This window comes from Balearica regulorum, chromosome 1 (assembly GCF_011004875.1).
Source record: "Balearica regulorum gibbericeps isolate bBalReg1 chromosome 1, bBalReg1.pri, whole genome shotgun sequence".
NCBI classification, from domain to species: domain Eukaryota; kingdom Metazoa; phylum Chordata; class Aves; order Gruiformes; family Gruidae; genus Balearica; species Balearica regulorum.
Genome location: NC_046184.1, coordinates 217,982,684 through 218,002,171, shown reverse-complemented (window position 1 = coordinate 218,002,171; position 19,488 = coordinate 217,982,684). Strand labels below are relative to the sequence as shown.

The window sequence follows — 19,488 nt, the reverse complement described above, 5'->3', positions numbered from 1 at the left end:
CGAGGGGGGAAGCCCACTCCACTCATCCCACAGGCATCCCTGCCCACGGCTGTGGGATCTCAGGGTTCTGTTGGAGCAGTTTCTGCTCACCACCAGCGCCCTCGGACTGTGCAGCAGACGTGTGGTGAGTCAGACGCAGCGAGAAAGCACCAGGTTCAGTGTTCACGCAGTGCCTATGCACGCTGCAAACACGGAGTAGCTCTGCCACGTCAGACAACTGCGCTGGACCGCACACGGGCCAATATTTCTGCCTGAGGATTTCCCAGTCCCCACACGCACACGTTCCCACAGCCGACAGAGCAGCCATCTGCTTTTGCAGCTCCTTTCTCTGCCAGCATCCCTGAGGAAACCAGGCTAAATCCATTTGCAACAGGTTTTCTTTCAGTGGCTCCTTTTTTCGGGGGATTAATTTACAGCCAAGAGATAGGGTTCTGGTATCGGGCAGGCTCCCCGAGAGAAATCCTGACCCAGAGTTAACTGTGGAATTCAGTGCTATTGAATCTCAGCCTTTCACTCTTATTTTTCTATTTGTGAAAGATAACAAGCGTGTGGTATAGAGGAGTATCAAGGTTCAATGTTCCCACAATTATTTTTCTTCATCTCTTCTGGGGATGTTTAGCTTTCACGGATGCTACTTTCCATTATCTTTTTAGTTATTTAGTTCCATTATCTTTCTTTAGGAATGAGCCTTTTTGTGAGCCCATCTTACAATTATCTGCCTAACCGCTTCCCCAGAATTAACCCCTGAACTCCTGAGACGCCCACACCACGAAGATTATGACATTCCTAAAATTTTTGCAAAAATCAGCATCTGGCTAGAGAGACGCTAGAGAATCTCTGCAGCGTGGCGACAGGCTGACAGCGTTCAGCTGCATTCAGCAAGCACACGCGTCAAAACAGGCACAACGTCGCTGGCTCTCGCTCACTCAAAGGTGCCCCCGGTGCCCCCGCAGGGAGGAGAGGAGTTGAAATTGCTGGAGGAGGAGGAGTGCCAGGGACGGAGGGCACAAATCTGGAGGAAAGCAGAACTCTGCCGACCGGCTCTGCGCTCTGCAAGACAATTTGCATGGTGGGCTGATGCAGCTAATTTAGCAGCACGGTGCACATCTAGACAGGCGTTCTGCAGTCCGGTGCTGGATAACAGCGTGACACAGACGCAAATGTCATCCTGGTAAAGACAGCAGGAGGGTAAACACAAAACCCTGTTGTCATGGCAGCACATCTCTATCTGTTAGCTATATGCATCTTCTTCTTTTCCTCTACTACTGCTGATCAGTTTTTTCCTCACAAAGACAGTCAAGCATAGCAACAGGTTGCCAAGAAAGGACGTGCCGGGTCCATCCTTGGTGGCTTTCTGGACCCAGCTGGCTAAAGCCCTGAGTCCCAGAACCCCAGACTGGTGGGGGCTGGCAGGGACCTCTGGAGATCATCTAGTCCAACCCCCTGCCAGAGCAGGATCACCCAGAGCAGGTCGCACAGGATGGCGTCCAGGCGGGTTTGGAATCTCTCCAGAGAAGGAGACTCCACAACCTCTCTGGGCAGCCTGTCCCAGGGCTCGGTCACCCGCAGAGGGAAGAAGTTTTTCCTCACGTTCAGGTGGAACTTCCCGTGTTCCAGTTTGTGCCCGTTGCCCCTTGTCCTGTCGCTGGGCACCACTGAGAAGAGTCTGGCCCCTTCCTCTTGACACCCACCCTTTAGATATTGAGAAGTGTTGATCAGATCCCCTCTCAGGCTTCTCTTCCCCAGGCTAACCAGCCCCAGCTCTCTCAGCCTTTCCTCACACCAGAGATGCTCCAGGCCCCTCCTCATCCTCGCAGCCCTCCGCTGGACTCTCCCCAGTAGTTCCCTGTCTGTCTGGAACTGGGGAGCCCAGACCTGGACACAGAACTCCAGCTGTGGCCTCACCAGGGCAGAGCAGAGCAGAGGGGGAGGAGAACCTCCCTCGACCTGCTGGCCACGCTCTTCTCCCTGCACCCCAGGACACCTTTGGCCTTCTTGGCCACGAGGGCACACTGCTGGTCATGGAGAGCTGCTTGTCCACCAGCACTCCCAGGTCCTTCTCCGCAGCGCTGCTTCCCAGCAGGTCACCCCCAACCTGTCCTGGTGCTGGGGTTATTGCTCCCTGGGTGCAGGACCCTCCCCTTGCCCTTGTTGAATTTCATTTGGTTCCTCTCTGCCCAACTCTCCAGCCTGTCCAGTTACTGGTTTGGCCTCACAGCTGACCCTGCTTTGAACAGGAGGTTGGGCTAGAGACCTCCTGAAGTCTCTACCAACCCAAACTATGCTATAATCCTACAAATTTTCATCTCTAGTATCTCTATAGATCTGTAATCTAGAGCCGTGAGGACATAAAGAGATGACAGTAAAGCAGGATCCATAAGAAGGGCTCTGTGGTCCAACTGGGAGGACCAACAACTGTACAAGCTAATTTTGACCAATTCTGACAAGAGCTGCATTGTCACGGTACCAACAGGACCTGACCCTCAACCATTTAACGTGGGTACCTGTACCCATCCAGCGTCTTGTCTACAGAGCAGATCCATTCCCAGTAAAGCAGGGCTCTTCGATTCCACGCCACACAGGTACACACGGGATATGACAGAGGAGTCGAGTGCAAATTGTGAAATATTCAAAATACTGAGCAGAGATGGATGCATCTCCACTAACTGCAGGAAGAAAGGGAAGACTCAATGATTAAGGTGAGAACAGCCACCAGAAGGACATGAGAAAAACCATTGAACGGGAACATAGAAACTAAAAAATAAAGAGACTAAAGCAAACAGTAAATGACACCTAATCCTGATGATGAAAGAGTGTGGTCCTTGTCTGAGCCGGACAGTCCTGTGGGTCAGGCCTACTCAGAAAAAGTGCTCCTGGCCAAGAGCCTGTTGGAGCTTCCAAACTCACCTCCGTCCAGCAGCAACTTGACCGTCAGGTAGTCATCGGCCAGCACCGCGTAGTGTAGAGCCGTGCAGCCCTTGAAATTGGCTCGGATGTTCAAGCGGTTGTTGAAGTCATCTTCCCGGGTCACGAGGACTGCAGGGGAAGAAGAAGGAGAGCTCAGCTCCCTGAGACAAAGCAAAGAACTGCTCGTCCGAATGTGCACCACCAGCATGGGCCACCGCCTGGAAGCTTGTCCAGGAGACAATCCAGACCCCGGTGGGGGTTTCTGGTGACAACTGTCCCCACTCCCCTGAACAGCAGCAGAGATGAAGACAACATGGTTTCCGAAATCCCAGTGACTGCCTTCACTTCTCAGGAACGTCAAGAAGTAGCCGTTAAAAAGCAGGAATTCTTCTAAAAACAGGTTAACTGAAAAGCGATATGGGTTAAAGTGCTGCAGAGCACTAGTTCTGTTCCCGTCCATACCTGCTCGCCATCTTTGGTTTCGCGTTGAAATCGGCAGTTCTATGGACTTTGAGTTTTTACCCTGTGTTTGCTTAGCTGCAGCACAGTGTGCTCCATGAGGCGTACACCTCGACGTTAGCGGGGCGGGAATAATTCATAATAACACATTTTACGGCTCACTAGAAAGCCTGGAATCCCCTGAGCAAATGCAATTACAGCCAGCCCTGGCAGGTTTTGTGAAATCAGACCTAGAAATTGTGACGTTTCTTTGAACAGAAACTGATGTTTTCTAAAGCTGATTAATCATGATTATTTTTTTTTCTTCCCTCGAGCTCTGTTCTCCTGAACACCAACACGCACGGATACCCTGCAGAAGGGAAAGCCCAACGACTTGTGCTTGCAGGCCAGAGGAAAGCTGTGCCGCGGCATTCCCAGGAGGACAGGACTGTATGGTGAGACAGACACACCGAAACACTAAATCTTCCGGATCAGGCGGAAAAAATCAGAGTTTGCATTGCAAAGCGGGAAGATGGAGGAAGGCATCCACTCAAAGTGATGGACAGAAGCAAAGACTCTCTGCAGGGGAGCCGGCGCAGCAGCCCTAAGCCCAGCTCTGCCTAGATCCGTCCCCTTCCAAACCCGCTGCGCCAAGCGGCAGATTGGTACATAAACCCGGCCGGCAATGCACTGCCGTTAGCGGACGTGGCCGGGCTGTCACCGCGCCGGCACGGGAGCCCTGTCAGGTCACAGCGAAAGGCATCGCCCTGCCCCGCGAAGCGCTGGCTCGACCGGTCCCCAAGCACAGCTTTAACACCCGCGAGCTCGGAGGCAGACACGCGTGGGAGAGGTGAACGAGCCCCCACCGCTGAGGCTCTGGGGCCAATCCAAAACCTATTTTCAGATGCTATTCCAAGGGTGGGAGGGAATATTCTCCCAAGCTGGGAGAAACTCTCTCCCGATGCTCCGACTGATTACGCCAAGGCAGCGGTGATTTCAGCAAACAGAATGGAAGCTGTGGCAGAATGTGCTTGAATACTCAACTACTAAGGTTTTTTGGTCAGGAAATATGTTATTGATGAAAAGGTGGAGAGAAAAATAATCATGTCTGGAAAGAGCTTCACTGAGAGTCAGAAATGAACAAAAGTACAAATGAAAGGTAAAATTGAATAAAAGTGAGAAATTATGACTGAAATGCTCAGTTTCCCTTTCTTACGTTTCCTCTCAGTTCCATTGTTAAAACGGGCGCTGTATCGCCACTGCTGCCTCACCCTCGCTTTGGTCTTCCAGCAAATTCCTAAGCCGGGGGGTCTCCAGCAGAGCAGCCTGGGGGGGCTCCAGCACCCAGGGGCCCAGCACCCTGCACGGGCCCACAGGAGGGGTCTGCGGCACCGATACGCTTCTGCCACCGGCCCCGGGGTCTGGCGTTAGAAAAACTCCTGGCAATTAAGCCCTTTGCTCCGGTCATCAGCAAAAATGAACAGTGGAAAAAAAATAATGGCTTGTTTTAGGGACTGAAGGCAACACCAGGCTGCTGATGGGCAGGAAGGGAGACTTAGGGGAGCAGAGCCGGCGTCTTTGCAGCATCAGCCCTGCGGGCATTCAGCATGGCAGCGAGAAGCCCGACCTAAAGCCTGGCCAGATGGACAATCGCAGCCACCACAGAGGGCAAGTGGTCCGCAGCCGGCACGCGATACGAGCACCGCTCTCCTGTCCGACGGGAGGACAGAGCCCTCTCTCACTTCAGCGTTCACCATCTTCACCGGCTCTTTTATCAACGAGTAGATGGCATCGCTCAGGGCTGCGGGTTTTGACAGGCACTGCACTTTGAATCTGATTTTTGAGGAAAGAGAGGCTGTCCGACCTGTTCCAGAGCTAACGGAGATGAATCCATCCCTCACTCGGCTGGGGGGGACGGGCAATAGGGCCACAACCCTTCTCCCCAACTTTGGGAGAGGAGGAAGCCCCACGAGCCCACTGTGATGGTGGGGCTGGGACGGGCTGTCTCCTCTTGAACGAACGTTGCCTGACTGGTGGGCCAAATCCTGCGCCTAGAGGTGGGTTCAGCTCTGCGGTGAAGGGGTACACAACCACAATTCAGGGAGCCCACAGATTAGGGACTTCACCGTCAAGAACCTGACAGGGGCTCTGAGCACCCAACGCTTCCTCGCAGCCAAGCATGCAGACCCAGATGGTGGATCAGCGCAGTCTCCACGTTCCCTCCTAAGAGCTACCGCCAGATTTCCAGAAGATTTGAAAAGTTCAGAAGAGAAAAACACTGTAATGAATACCTGATGCCATCCTAGCCCAGCATCTCCGCTAATGAACCGCAGTACCTCCAGGAAGATCAATTAATGCCCTGGCTCCTTTCCTTTCCTGGGTCTTTTCTCCAAGCGTACAGGGTGAGTATGTATATTTATTTATTTGTCGTCATTTCCTACCCAGGGAGGAGCAGGATAATGAACTGCGTGCGTCAGGGAAGATGAATCTGAGATACTAGGGAGCAGTGCAGTAAAGAGATTAAAGTGTTATTATTGTTGGGTTTTTTCCCCCATGGTCCGTTGTGACAGCTCGGCCGTCATCTGTAAAAAATGTCTCAGAGAGAGATAATCATCGGAAACTCAATAAAGCGTCAGGGGAAGCCTCGTCTACCATCAATCACTGGGTGCCTGGAAATTTTCAGCCCTCTGTCTCCCTTCCTGCCATCCATATAAATGTCTGTAATATATTTTGTGCAGTGTTTGTGGAGCATACCCTCTCGATTTGGATGTTTTTATGAAAAAATATTTATACGCGAAATATGTAAATAGGCAAAAAAAAGTAAAAAACAAAGGCAGTTTCTCTCTCTCCCTCTCTTTTTAAAAATGCAACTGAATTTATTCTTTTTAATAAAACATGTCAACCAAAGAATTAATGCAACTTCTTACTGAGTGGCCTTATCTTTTCTTCACCCCCAAATATATAACATTATAGAGGGATGAATGCAGACAAAAACAATTAACTTTATTGGTTGATATACTTTGTCTTAAATAAAGTCTACGTACATGCATTATGTATTGGCATTCCATTGTTCATTTTTTAATGTTGTTTCATGCATTTCACATTCACTGCTGCAGCAATCTAATATATATGCACGTTCTCACTTCCACCAAGGAGCAGGTCTGTTCCACGGGTGGGTTACAGTGAGGGATGAGAGCAGAGAGCTTTTACAAATAAAATAATGCCCTGTCAAAACCATCCCCTCCCTGATTCATCTTCTTAACTCAACCTGTGTTGGATGAGAGGTTCAAATATTGCACCTTCGTTAGATTTTACATAGCTTTCAGCTCTTAATGGGGAGGCAAAAAGCACGGACAGACCGACGGATAACATCACCTCCTGATTTTGGCTCTGCAAACCGTGCAGGGCAAAGAGAGGCAACAGCAACTGGTGCCGGTTCCCCCGATTTCCCCCTTACAGCAGGTAGGAGAAGGTTTAACTTCAAAGCAGAGGGTCAGAGCACACGAACGCAGTCACTGTGGGTGCAGCAGTCCCCGGGAACGCGAGGTGGGGACAGAGCCGAGGCTGGCCGGTCAGCACAGCGCTTGGATGGGGAAGAGGCTTCTGGAACGGGGAAGGCAACAGCCAGGGATATTTTAGCGGGGTCAAGTCCTGCCAGCGTTCCTGCCAGCCCGGCGACCAGCAGCATCCCTGGAATGTGCAGCTGGCCTCTCTGAAGCACTACGGGGCACCGGGAATCCAGACATCCCCCCTGAGATGGAAATCCAGGATCACAAACCCAAGAAAATTTAACCATCATAAAAAGTGGAAACCATCTGGGAAATGTAAATTGGTCTGAATAAACAGAGCAGGGCTCTGGGCAACCTGGTCTGGTTGAAGATGTCCCTGCCCATGGCAGGGGGTCGGACCAGATGACCCTGGAAGGTCCCTTCCACCCAAACCCCTGATTCTCTAAGTCTGCATCAACACCCCAGTAACAGGGATGAGACTGGAACTTGAGACATCAGCCACGAAAAATCATAACGAGAGGAAATGACTCTGCAGAAAATGTCCTCGTTTGCATGTAAAGACTCCAGGGGCCGGAAGCTAGCATTAACGCCTGCCCAAAACCCTGCAGCGGCAACTGCAACCAGTTACGTCCTTCAGCCTTAATTCAGTTGGACAAGTCTGTCTTCATTTTAGATCCACTTAGAAGATCTCGAGTAAGGCTACTGGTGGAATACACTGCCTTGGACCTACATCCTTCCCGGCAAGTGGCCACACGTGGGTCACTGGGATGCCGCTCCTTTCTACAACTTTGTGTTACGTTCCGGCTATATAAAACCAGGTTATCTCTGGGACAATGAAGGATCGCTTCTCATAAACATCTGCACCAAGTTTTCTCTCATTTTCAGACATACACGCACCCACGTACCATCAGTTACTCTGCATTTAAGTGGGAGCTGAAGCCAGCTCTAAAAAAAAAAAAAAAAGAAATGAGGTCAAATTTCCATTTCAAAGCCAGGAAATGAAATTTTGGGACCTGAAAAGCAAATGTGGGTAGCTGCACATAACCGATATTACCTTCTAAAGAATGGAGGCCTTTTTCCTTGGCAGTCTCATACACGCTGCTGAAATCATCTCCAAGGTTCGGATCTGCATTAGCTGCCAGTAGGATCTTCACCACACTGTGAAAAAATAGAATAAAAATAAGGCAGGGGTAGAACATGAGGAATTAAAGTCCTTCAGAGACCGAGAAGGGAAAGCCCTCCTCACGTGTTCCCAGCTAGAAGGAAAGTTAAACCAACTGGACAAGCAGTGCACAGGATTTCTGTAGGAAGCGGGGGCTGGAAGGGTCCTTTTCACTCCCGAGGTTTCTGCACTACAATTCATAGCATTCACTCGAGCGGTCCCTCTACATCCATGCAGGTAGTGGAAGCCACCCTTGACAAGGCATCTCTCGCACCCATGTGGGCTGTGAGAGACAGCCAGGCTGTCTTTGCCTCTTTCTGCCCTCACCAGATGAAGCACCGACCTCAGCGTTCCAAAAATAGATTTCAACTGCATTAATTGTATGGGGTTCTGGAAGAAAAGCATTTGGCTGCTGCATGAAGTTCAGTCAAATCCTCGTCTCTGAGAAGCAGACAATTCGTATGAGATCACCACCGAAGACAGCCTGATCATCTGCAACCAGCCCAGCACCTGCCAGGACCTCTGAAAGAGATTTCACCTCTGAATTTGTAGAGAACTTCACAGAATCACAGAACCCCAGACAGGTTTGGGTGGGCAGGGACCTCCCAGCCCATCCAGTGCCACCCCTGCCATGGGCAGGGGCACCCTCCACTAGCCCAGCTTGCCCAAAGCCCCATCCAACCTGGCCTTCAACACTGCCAGGGAGCCAGGGGCAGCCACAGCTTCTCGGGGCACCCTGTGCCGGGGCCTCAGCACCCTCACAGGGAAGGATTTCTGCCTCCCATCTCATCTCCATCTCCCCTCCTGCAGCTTCAGGCCATTCCCCTTGGCCTGTCACTCCCTGCCCTTGGCACCAGCCCCTCTCCAGCTTTCCTGGAGCCCCTGCAGGGACTGGAAGGGGCTCTAAGGTCTCCCCGCAGCCTTCTCTTCTCCAGGCTGAACCAGCCCAACTCTCTCCAGCCAACTTCCCCATTATATTGTAGCTGCAGGGCCCCTGGAGAGGCAGGTCCTCCTAGAGCTGACCAGCACGGCAACATCAGCAGGACATCCTCATGTGACAGTTCTCCTACACTTTGGGACCGAGGCTTTTGGTCTCCAGACCCGTAACGTTATCAACAGGCTGCAGCAGGACAGATCAGCACGAGGCACACAGTTTTGGTGTGGAAGAAGTCCTCCATCTCTGCTGCCGAACCCAAACAATCATCAGGCAACAATTAGATTTCTCACCACCTCTGAAAGCAGCTCGAAGCCACTTAATTCTTAATTTTTTTTCCTGGGTTCAAGCTTTCCATGACAACTAGACAGTAACTTGTTAGTTAGCATTCATCACTGGTGACACGGCTCACGGGCTGACAGCAACGGGCACCGCAGACTGACTGACACGTATCTGCAGGCTGTGTCTTGTCAAGTAACATTTAGAATTTAACTTAAGCTCCTCTCCCATTTACCCCATAACTGCATTAGCAGAATACGAGGTGGTTGTTCTGTTCTTTGAATACGGTACGACAGAGGCTGACTCCTTCCTGGCACTGGCACGCTCTTCCCCATGTACAAAGTTACTTCTAACGAGCAAAGCACCAGGGTGGAAGCCAGGAGTTCCTCCTGCCATCTCCCGTGTGAGCATGGAGTTAATTTATAGGTGTATTTCAACAATGACCTTCGTTCTAAAATATTTAGGTGGAGATGCACTGGATCTTATTTGTCAAACAGCGACTACCAACCACAATCTTTCACAATTTCATAGAATCATAGAATCAGGGAATGGTTTGGTGGTCAGGGACCTCCCAGCCCATCCAGTTCCAACCCCCCTGCCATGGGCAGGGACACCCTCCACTAGCCCAGCTTGCCCAAAGCCCCATCCAACCTGGCCTTCAACACTGCCAGGGAGCCAGGGGCAGCCACAGCTTCTCGGGGCACCCTGTGCCAGGGCCTCAGCACCCTCACAGGGAAGGATTGCTGCCTCCCATCCCATCTCCATCTCCCCTCTTTCTTTTATTTTAAACCCACTATCCCATGTCCTGTCACTACACTCCCTGATAAAGAATTCAGATTTCAACGTAGTCAGGAGTACATCACACTGGAGATTCTCCCAAACGGTTTGAGTTGCACACCCATGATCACCTTAGATACCTGATGGTTTGGGACTGGCACTGAAGAGAGAGGATCATCTCACCTACTTTCAGACATCAGCAACGGGGGACATGAAGCCCTGAGAAGCCTCCCATCGTAGATGTGCTCACTCCCTCCCGCTCAAATCCCTCAGCTGGAGGGTTCAGCGGTTTTGGTCTCGGTGCATGGCTCAGTGTGTGGGATCATCTACCATCTCCAGCACAGTTCCAGTGAGATGTAACCTTCCTGTCTCACCCTCAGTCCTCTCAGAACAGACAATTTGCTGCCAGGGAAAAGACGCCGATACAAATCTCTCCCTCCTTGTTCAGAAAAGCCATGTCTACACTGCCCTGCTACATTGCTCCTGAAGGCCACATCGGTGAGGACACCTTATGTAAGAGCACCATCTCTCCAGCCTGTAGGTCCTTCTGGACCACCTTAGCAACATCGAGAGGGCACGGGGCACAAAACCTACCCTAGAAGTCCTTCAGCATCTCTAGCAAGGGCTTTCAGCATGTCTAGCTCCAGACTCACCTTCACTTCAACTGACCTCTACGGCCACTGCAAAATGGAAAGCAAGAGAGAGGTCTGGCCACTAGTAAAGCCACGTCAGCCCAAGTGCATAGCTGTGGCTGCCCACAATGGCTACAGTCAAAGTCCACCAGCCCAGGCTCTTCCACCTCTGGCCAAGAGGTAGGCCATTAGGTAGGAGGCCTGTCAATCCTACTCTTGGTGGGCAGGAGGCGTGCCATCTGTCCAAGTCTATGACACAGGAGAAGTAAAGGTGCTACGGTCTGGCTTTCCACCCGGGAAAGCTCTACCACAGGTCATTGACCTGTGAAAAGGTCTTCTGGAAGAGCCAGTGCTGGATTCCTCTGGAGACCTGCATCTCCAGTAGCTGGTGCTACCGTGGGCAGCCCAGGAAGAGAGCTGCCTCAGAGCCCTTGGAGAGGCAGCCCCCGTGGAAAGCAGGAGACGCGGGATGGAGCATGGTGGGGCAGGCGCTGCCCTGTTGTCCCATGGGATCTGTGTTGATCACCTCCAAGCTCCTAGAGGTGGACACCTAGCTACTGAACAGAAGCCATCACTAGTGGAATGTGCCTCGATTAAGCCTTTGATTATCCTGCCCCAGCAGCTGACCTACTGTGAATCTTCCATCAGGGCTTCCAGCATCTACACCAGAAAGCCGGGCCGTAGTAGTACAGGTTCTGATATGGCCAACCAGCCCTTCTTGGACCCGTCCTCATGGCTCTCAACACCAAAGAGATCCCTCTACTCCAATTTCAGCTGACAGGCTAGGATATATTTTGAGGTCCATGCATCTTCCTCATTTTAAGAGAAATGATCCCAAGTCCCAGGGCAGGACTTTAATCCACAACCTTGCAGCCCAGGGGTGAGCTATGGATATCGAATGAGTCACACGATAACACGCAATGACTTCTCATTGCCTTGGTAACTCCATCCATCTTCCTTTACTGTTCTTAGTGACTATGTTGAAATGACTGCTCTTCCCAGGCACTTCATCAGATATCACCTCCACGTGCTCCCCGCGACTCCCAGGAAGCCCTCTCCTCTTCGTTCAGCATTCCTCCTGGGCAAGGACCTCTCACAAAAAGTTTAGCAGAGGACCACAAATGCTAGATGCAAGGTTGTCTATGCGTGAAAGCAGGAGGTGATGATGTCAGAACTGCTCCGCGCTATCTGTTAACGACCCTCTACACCATTTCCCCCCAGCGATAAGAAACATTTCCTTAGCTCTCTTTAGATACCTGGGAGGCTTGAGTTTAACAAGTACGGATATCATCTCCTACTGGCAAAATCCAGTGTTCCCAAAGCTTGGCGGTATTTCGGGCTGCGATCCAGCTCTGTACGCAGGAAGGACTCACTGGTCTAACAACAACGCGTTGCTCATTTGGCCTCCCTCTCCAATCATCTTTCAATCTCACCTCCTGCTTTTGGGACGTGCTGTCCCCTCCAGGCACTTCTGCACCAGCCAGACGTTCCTGGAATCACAAATATTGATCGTACCCATCCAATTTGCAGGTAATGGGACATTCAAGCAAATTAGCCTTTAGGAAAGGTAACGGCGCCATCAAAATACCCTGTGCTCATCAGCGTAAAGCATGTGAATGTCATTGGAATAAGCAAGGGACCTGCAAAATCAGATGACAGTCACAAAGCGCTGTCTAACAATCCAGGCCCTGGGTAAAAATCCCAGGTTTCCCAGGGGAAGAGCTATAACTGCTTCCCAATCCATAAGGCAGTTGTGGGGTCGATGAAGGAAGCTCTGGTGAAGGCGACGGAGAAGGCAGAAGGCATCTTTCTCTTTGGCACCAGCTCATCTCTCAGTTGTTAATAAAGAGGTGGGATTTAAATGGAGGATTCTCTGGCCCATACACCTCCTCTTTTCTTCCCCTTGCTGCCAGGTATCGGGGCAGAACAAGACTCCGCGCCAGATACCCAGAGGGAGAGGGACGCCGACGGCAGGCTTGAGCTGGTGGAGGAAGGCAGGCTTCCCTCCATAACTCACCTGGGCTCCACAGCCCCAACAAGCTGAGTTTTAATTTGCTGATCAAGTTTTCATTAGATTAGAGGCAGAGCCCTATTCATCAGCGTGAATATAAATCTAAATTGACCCCGGCGATGACTCAGAGGGCGAAGCTTAACTGAAGTTCGCTGGGCAGTTCAATCAATTGGAGAAAGTGCTTTCTGCTTTTAATGGCCGGACCGACATATTGTTAAATAAATAAATACATACGTACGATACGGGGGGTGGGGAAATCAATGACGGGACGGCTGGACGTGACCGGCGCTGCGTCAGGAGAGGCGCCGTGCCTGGACCAACGCGCCGGCAGCTGGGGTTGGTGAACCAAGAAGTCCGGTGATCCCCATGACCGTGAGTTATCAGCACAATGCAGAAGCCTTGACGCGTTTTGATAGGCGGCTGCCCCGAGCTCTGGCAGAAGCCACAAAGAAGACCCCTTGTGTGGCTATATCTTAACTCTCTGTAAAACTCAGCAGGGGCAGGAGGACTCGGGGGGGAGCTGCTGTTTACACTCCAGCCCCGCTTCTGTCTTTTTTTTTTTTCTCAGCTGAAGTCTAAATGCGGATGTGTGCCTTCCCAGGAATATGTTTACGCCTACCCGCGGCACAGAAAGCAGGGCAGCCGCGGCATTCCCTCACTCCGTGGTGGTTTATTATTGACCCAGATGAAAATGATCCTCCCCGTAAAAAAGGGATAAAAAGGGATTATGGAACCCAAAATGGAAAAAAAAAGAAAAACCTTGAAGGGTCATAATTGTTGTATTGGTCAGCGCGGTTTTCTCTTGAGAGCGTGACTCAGGTGAATCACACTTCAGAGACATGATGAAGGCACGGCACCGCTGCGGCATGCCCCCAGCCGTCGGCGAAGAGGCGTTAAAAGAATCTTGTTACCTGCGCGTGGTGGCAAGAGAACGTGTGCAGAGGCGGTTTCTGCGGCTTGGAGAGGGGCAGCGACCTGCTAAGCTGACGATATCCCATTGTGCCTGACCTACAGGACATGGGATGCCGTCCATCCCTGGAGAGAGGGGTGCTCCTTCCCAGGGGTCTCGGCTACGCTGGTGACGCAGCTGAGGAGCAGCGTGGCCTGTCCTCGGGTGGATGTTGTCCCTCAAAAACACCCAGAAGGGGGTAGTGCAAAGACAATGCCCCAGTTTCTAGGATCAAGCCCTCAAAATGAGCTGTCAGCACAGCTGAAAACCACGTTCGGCTCCTCAGCTCTTTAACAGGCGACACTGTGGGCCATCCGTGCTTCCAAAGGCATCCAGATATCTCTCCAGCTCTGCTGCAGACAGCTCTGAATGAGTTGCCTGAAGTGAAAGGAGTGAAAAAAAATCACACGCAGAACAGATGTATGTACCTAATATAGGTAACGAGACTGCGCCAGTTAATCATGTCATTGCCTATAGACAGAAAATGGCTCCAGATAGGTCACCCTTCGCTATAAGTCTTAGAACATAGCCACTGGAATATTACTATGCATGATGTACTGTTATTACCAATATAAAACATCTATACAGCACCTTCAACGCACCAAGTCTAGGTACACATGGAAGAGGCACAAGTCCCAGCAATCCACACCGAGGCAGAGGGCGAGCCGCTTCCCGAGTCCTCTCTTTAAGGAGGGTTGGAGGAGACCAGGCTGCAGGAGGAGGGCAAGGGAAGGGACAGCACATGCTGGGCCAAGCAGCGCCGGTTCTGGTGCCACCCGAGAGCCTCTGACCCACAGCTCTTCCCATCTACACAGAGAGACAGAAGAGGAAAAGGAGAGCGGAGGGACGGGGAGGAGTCACTTGTGGTCGGTCATTCCCATCAGGAAGGTGTTGAGAAGCAAAGGTGAGGAACGGCAAAGAGATTCAGACCTGGAGATGGAGGGAGAAGAAGAAGGGGTGTGCAAGAAGTCAAAGCTGCAAAAAGAAAACAAAGAAGAGGAGATGATGTTGGGAAAAGTTGAGAGGAATCACAGAATCTTTTAGGTTGGAAAAGACCCTCAAGATCATTGACTCCAACCATTAACCCAGCACTGCCAAGGCCACCACTACACCATGTCCCCAAGCACCACATCTACACGGCTTTTAAATCCCTCCAGGGACGGGGACTCCACCACTTCCCTGGGCAGCCTCTTCCAGTGCTCAACAACCCTTGCCATGAAGAAATTTTTCCAATCATAGCATCACAGAATCACAGACTGGTTTGGGTGGTCAGGGACCTCCCACCCCACCCAGCTCCACCCCTGCCATGGGCAGGGACACCCTCCACTAGCCCAGCTTGCCCAAAGCCCCATCCAACCTGGCCTTCAACACTGCCAGGGAGCCAGGGGCAGCCACAGCTTCTCGGGGCACCCTGTGCCAGGGCCTCAGCACCCTCACAGGGAAGGATTGCTGCCTCCCATCTCATCTCCATCTCCCCTCCTGCAGCTTCAGGCCATTCCCCTTGGCCTGTCCCTCCCTGCCCTTGTCACCAGCCCCTCTCCAGCTTTCCTGGAGCCCCTGCAGGGACTGGAAGGGGCTTGAAGGTCTCCCCGCAGCCTTCTCTTCTCCAGGCTGAACCAGCCCAACTCTCTCAGCCTGTCTCCAGAGCAGAGGTGCTCCAGCCCTCCCATCATCTCCGTGGCCTCCTCTGGCCTGGCTCCAACAGCTCCATGTCCTTCTTGTGCTGGGGACCCCCGAGCTGGACGCAGCACTGCAGGGGGGTCTCAGCAGAGCGGAGCAGAGGGGCAGAATCCCCTCCCTCGACCTGCTGGTCACACTGCTGGACACGCAGCCCAGGACACGGGTGGCTTTCTGGGCTGCCAGCGCACATTGCTGGGGCATGTGGAGCTTCTCGCCCCCCAACACCCCCAAGTCCTTCTCCTCAGGGCTGCTCTCCATCCATTGCCCCCCCAGCCTGGAGTTGTGCTTGGGATTGCCCCGACCCACGTGCAGGACCTTGACCTTGGCCTTGTTGACCTTCACATGGTTCGCACGGTACCACCTCTCCAGCCTGTCCAGGTCCCTCTGGATGGCATCCCTTCCCTCCAGCGTGTCGACCCAACACCCAGCTTGGTGTCGTCGCCAAACTTGCTGAGGGTGCACTCGATCCCGCTGTCCATGTTGCTGATGAAGATGTTGAACAGCGCCGGTCCCAGTACCGACCCCTGAGGAACGGCACTCATCACTGGTCTCCACTTGGACATTGAGCCATTGACCACAGCTCTTTGAGTGCAACCATCCAGCCAATTCCTTACCCACCGAGTGGTCCATCTGTCAAACCCATGTCTCTCCAATTTAGAGACAAGGATGTCATGCGGGACAGCATCAAATGCTTTGCAAAAGCCCAGGTCAATGACATCAGTTGCTCTTCCCTTATTCACCAACGCTGTAACCCCATGGTAGGCGGCCACCAAGTTTGTCAGGTACAGTTTGCCTTTGGTGAAGCCATGTTGGCTGTCACCAGTCACCTCCTTATTTCCCATGTGCCCAAGCACAGTTTCCAGGAGGATCTGCTCCATGACCTTGCCAGGCACAGAGGTGAGACTGACCAGCCTGTAGTTCCCTTTTTAAAAACGGGGGGTTTGTCTTCCCTTTTCCAGTCAGTGGGAACTTCACCTCGTAAGGGGCTGACAGGATGACTCAGTACTTCACTGTCATTTTATTTCTGCTGAAACGATGAAAACCAGAGGAGCTGCATGCAGAAAAGGTCACTGTACTATAAAAGCTTACATGCTTGGCCTGCTAAGGTCCTAACTGCTTGGGTTTTCATTTATGACAGCTTTATTGCTTATTTTAACAAAGGCACAAAACCCACAAAGCTCTCAGTAAGCATTTAATTAAAGCTTAATTACTATAAACATGTTAAATGGGCAAAGCTAGCAGGTGCAGCCAAGAGAAAGAAGCCCCTAGCAGTGTTTTTCACATAGATTATAAATCCTCTCTTTTACAACTGACGTCTTTCTAGGAGAATTAAGAAACCACTTTAAAACAGGTCTTGAAATCTAGAAGAGCTATAGGCTTTCAGAAAGACTAAAGAGAAAACAGGTTAGGAGTCACTCCAACTGAAAAACGTAAATGAAAAGGAAGGTGGAATGGGTATGTGTATACGTGTGTACGTATATACATGCATGTGTGTACCCGCCTGCATTACTCTTCATACCTTAACAGAAACGCGCAGTTGTAACACACACTGCAGACTAAAGCGACGGTTATATGTTGTTACACTCAGACTAAAAGTAGCATCGCTGTCCCACCAGCTGTGTTAAAGCTATGGTACGTTCCCCCAGCAGTGGGAGTTGCAGCCTAAAAGCTTCCTTTGCTCCTGCAAACGCGGTCACAGCTTTAGCACACAACCCAATTACAACCTGTATTAGCACAGAGCCAAGGAATTTGGACCGGGACTCCCTCTCACATAAAGAAAAAACCCTAAATGAATCTATCCACACTTCAGGAAAGGTCTGAAACAAGAAAACAAGCTACTTACAATAATGAAAAAAAGGAACACAATTCTTTCAACAATTTTTTACACCAACTCAAGTACTGTAACGATGTGTTTTTCAAACACAAACACCAAATTAGACACTGGGCTGAAGTATTTGGCCGCTTCCCTTTACTTTTGTAACTATCACCACAGCAGTGTCGGGGGGGTCAGTGTGCTGCCATCGCATGCGAGAGGGAGCCCTGGGGGTCTGTAGTGCGAGAGAGAGAAGTTACTCCTCCCAGCCGCCGAGCAGGGGCCAGAGCGGATCCCAGGCGTCCTGACAGCCCGCGCCCTCTCCACTAGCTCAGGGGTGCCGAAGCCAAGCTGCAATCATGCTGCGCGCTGTGCATCTCCATCTCAGAAGAGGATGCTCTGCAGAGGAAGGTGCCAGCTAGGATAGCAACACTCCCGGCTCACAGAGCAGCCATCCCCTGGAACCTGGGCAAGGGGAAAGGAACCCCTGCCTGGACCTGGAGCTGTGGGAGTGCCAGCACCTCTCCCAGTTCACAGGGCACTATGAGGCCAAATCCGCTTGGATTAGGAGTGGATTTGGGACCGCGCTCCTTCCCAGCTACGCACCCGTCTCCCCTCTGAAACCCAGAACGCTTCTTAACGCCTTGCCGCGGTTTGAAGATGGGACGTTTTCAAGAGGAGGAGAATGACCAATTGTTTTGTTGTAAAAAGAAAAGACAGACCCCAATCTTCCCTGCCAGCACATGGGATTTCATCTTGTAGCTGATGGCAGCTGACAGAAATCATTAGTGCAGTGCCTCTGAAATTAAATTAAACATATGGACTGTTGCTGGCTAATTGGAAGAGTGAGGGCTGTGAAAATTGGGAAACATTACAGAGCTAAAGGACAGGTCACAGAACTCTCCAGCAGTGCAGCAGAGACTGGAGAACATAGTTCCTCTCTGAAAAACGACTTTGGAAAGACAGCAATTTGGGGCTGAAGGCTTACTTTTTCTTAGCAGTTCTAAGCTGAAAACACTCGTTCCAGCTACCAGCGTCACAGCGCCATAAAGCCACGCTGGGTGACTTGCGTGGGTATCACAACCTTAAAAAAAGAAGTGGTGACAGAGCGAGCAGGTTACACAAAATCGAATGACCTTGTTCTTGTTGCAGGCTAATGATACGTGCAGACCCTTGCTCAGCTGGCCGCTTCTTGACCACCTCTGAGCCAGCCGTTACCTCTCCTCTGACGTACAAGCCAGAGAAAGACCCGGCTCACCTCCCCCAGAGGCTGTTTGACTGATGGGCTGAGAACCAAAAGTCAGAACGTCTTAAAATCCACCAAATCAGCTGCTGTGGCTGGATAAACCAATCTCAGATCATTGCTCTTTACAGAGGGACCACACTCTGAAAAAAAAAAAAAAATCCTGCATCCTACTGCAAAGCAGCATAAGTCATATTTAGACTCGTTCCTACCTAATGTATATGAAAGGATTGCCAGAAAGCTGGAGGGGGCTGGTGACAAGGGCAGGGAGTGACAGGCCAAGGGGAATGGCCTGAAGCTGCAGGAGGGGAGATGAAGATGAGATGGGAGGCAGAAATCCTTCCCTGTGAGGGTGCTGAGGCCCTGGCACAGGGTGCCCCGAGAAGCTGTGGCTGCCCCTGGCTCCCTGGCAGTGTTGAAGGCCAGGTTGGATGGGGCTTTGGGCAAGCTGGGCTAGTGGAGGGTGTCCCTGCCCATGGCAGGGGTGGGAACTAGATGATCTTTAAGGTCTCTTCCAACTCAAACCAGCTTCAGAAAACCCGCAGGCACTCTGCATTTGGAAGGGCAAAGCTAACCAACATTTAACATTCCTGGCACTGAGTGAAAGCCGTCAGCTCCCCAGGCTCTGCCTTCTCCATCTCCACAGCCGGCCGCACACACACCGCCCAGTTCTGCCGGGTTCACCCTGCGGACCACGTCCGTGAGGAAATGGTTTGTAGGGAATTTCAAACACTTGGTGTGTCATGTTCCAGCTCAATACATTCCCCAGCCAGCAGAGAGATCCCCCCTGGGGACATTCTGACGCTAGAAATGGTACAGAGGGCCAAAACCCCGCCCGGCACAACCCCAGCGCTATCAACAGAGTTGTTACACCAGGAGTAAGTCTGGCTTGCATTTATGCTTGCCTCCATGAAGTATCTAATTACTCCTCCACTAGATTGTTGGAGACAAGTCCTACCAAGCTTCAGATATTCAAGGACTTCTTAATTTTCAATTAAAGTCACTATTCATCCAAAATGTGGGGAAAAACCCCACAATTTGCTCAACACAGCCAAAAGTTGTCGGGTTTTTTTTGCCAGGTACCCAAATAAGACACACAGTCATTATCGGACCAGGGACCAGGCTGGGTGCTGATCGCCTTTTACCGCCTAGAT

General features: G+C 51.4%; 1 protein-coding gene across 2 annotated transcripts in view; it reads right to left on the bottom strand.

Annotated features, from left to right (window-relative positions):
* The window catches only part of CLPB (ClpB family mitochondrial disaggregase), an 86,647-nt gene that overhangs the window by 46,132 nt on the left and 21,027 nt on the right, over positions 1-19,488 (bottom strand). For both annotated transcript variants that reach the window (XM_075742696.1, XM_075742697.1), the window contains exons 4-5: positions 7,909-8,012; positions 2,908-3,036 (exon numbers count right to left, since the gene is read on the bottom strand). In XM_075742696.1, the coding sequence (XP_075598811.1) occupies positions 2,908-3,036; positions 7,909-8,012 (233 nt within the window). The remainder of the gene's footprint in view (positions 1-2,907; positions 3,037-7,908; positions 8,013-19,488) is intronic.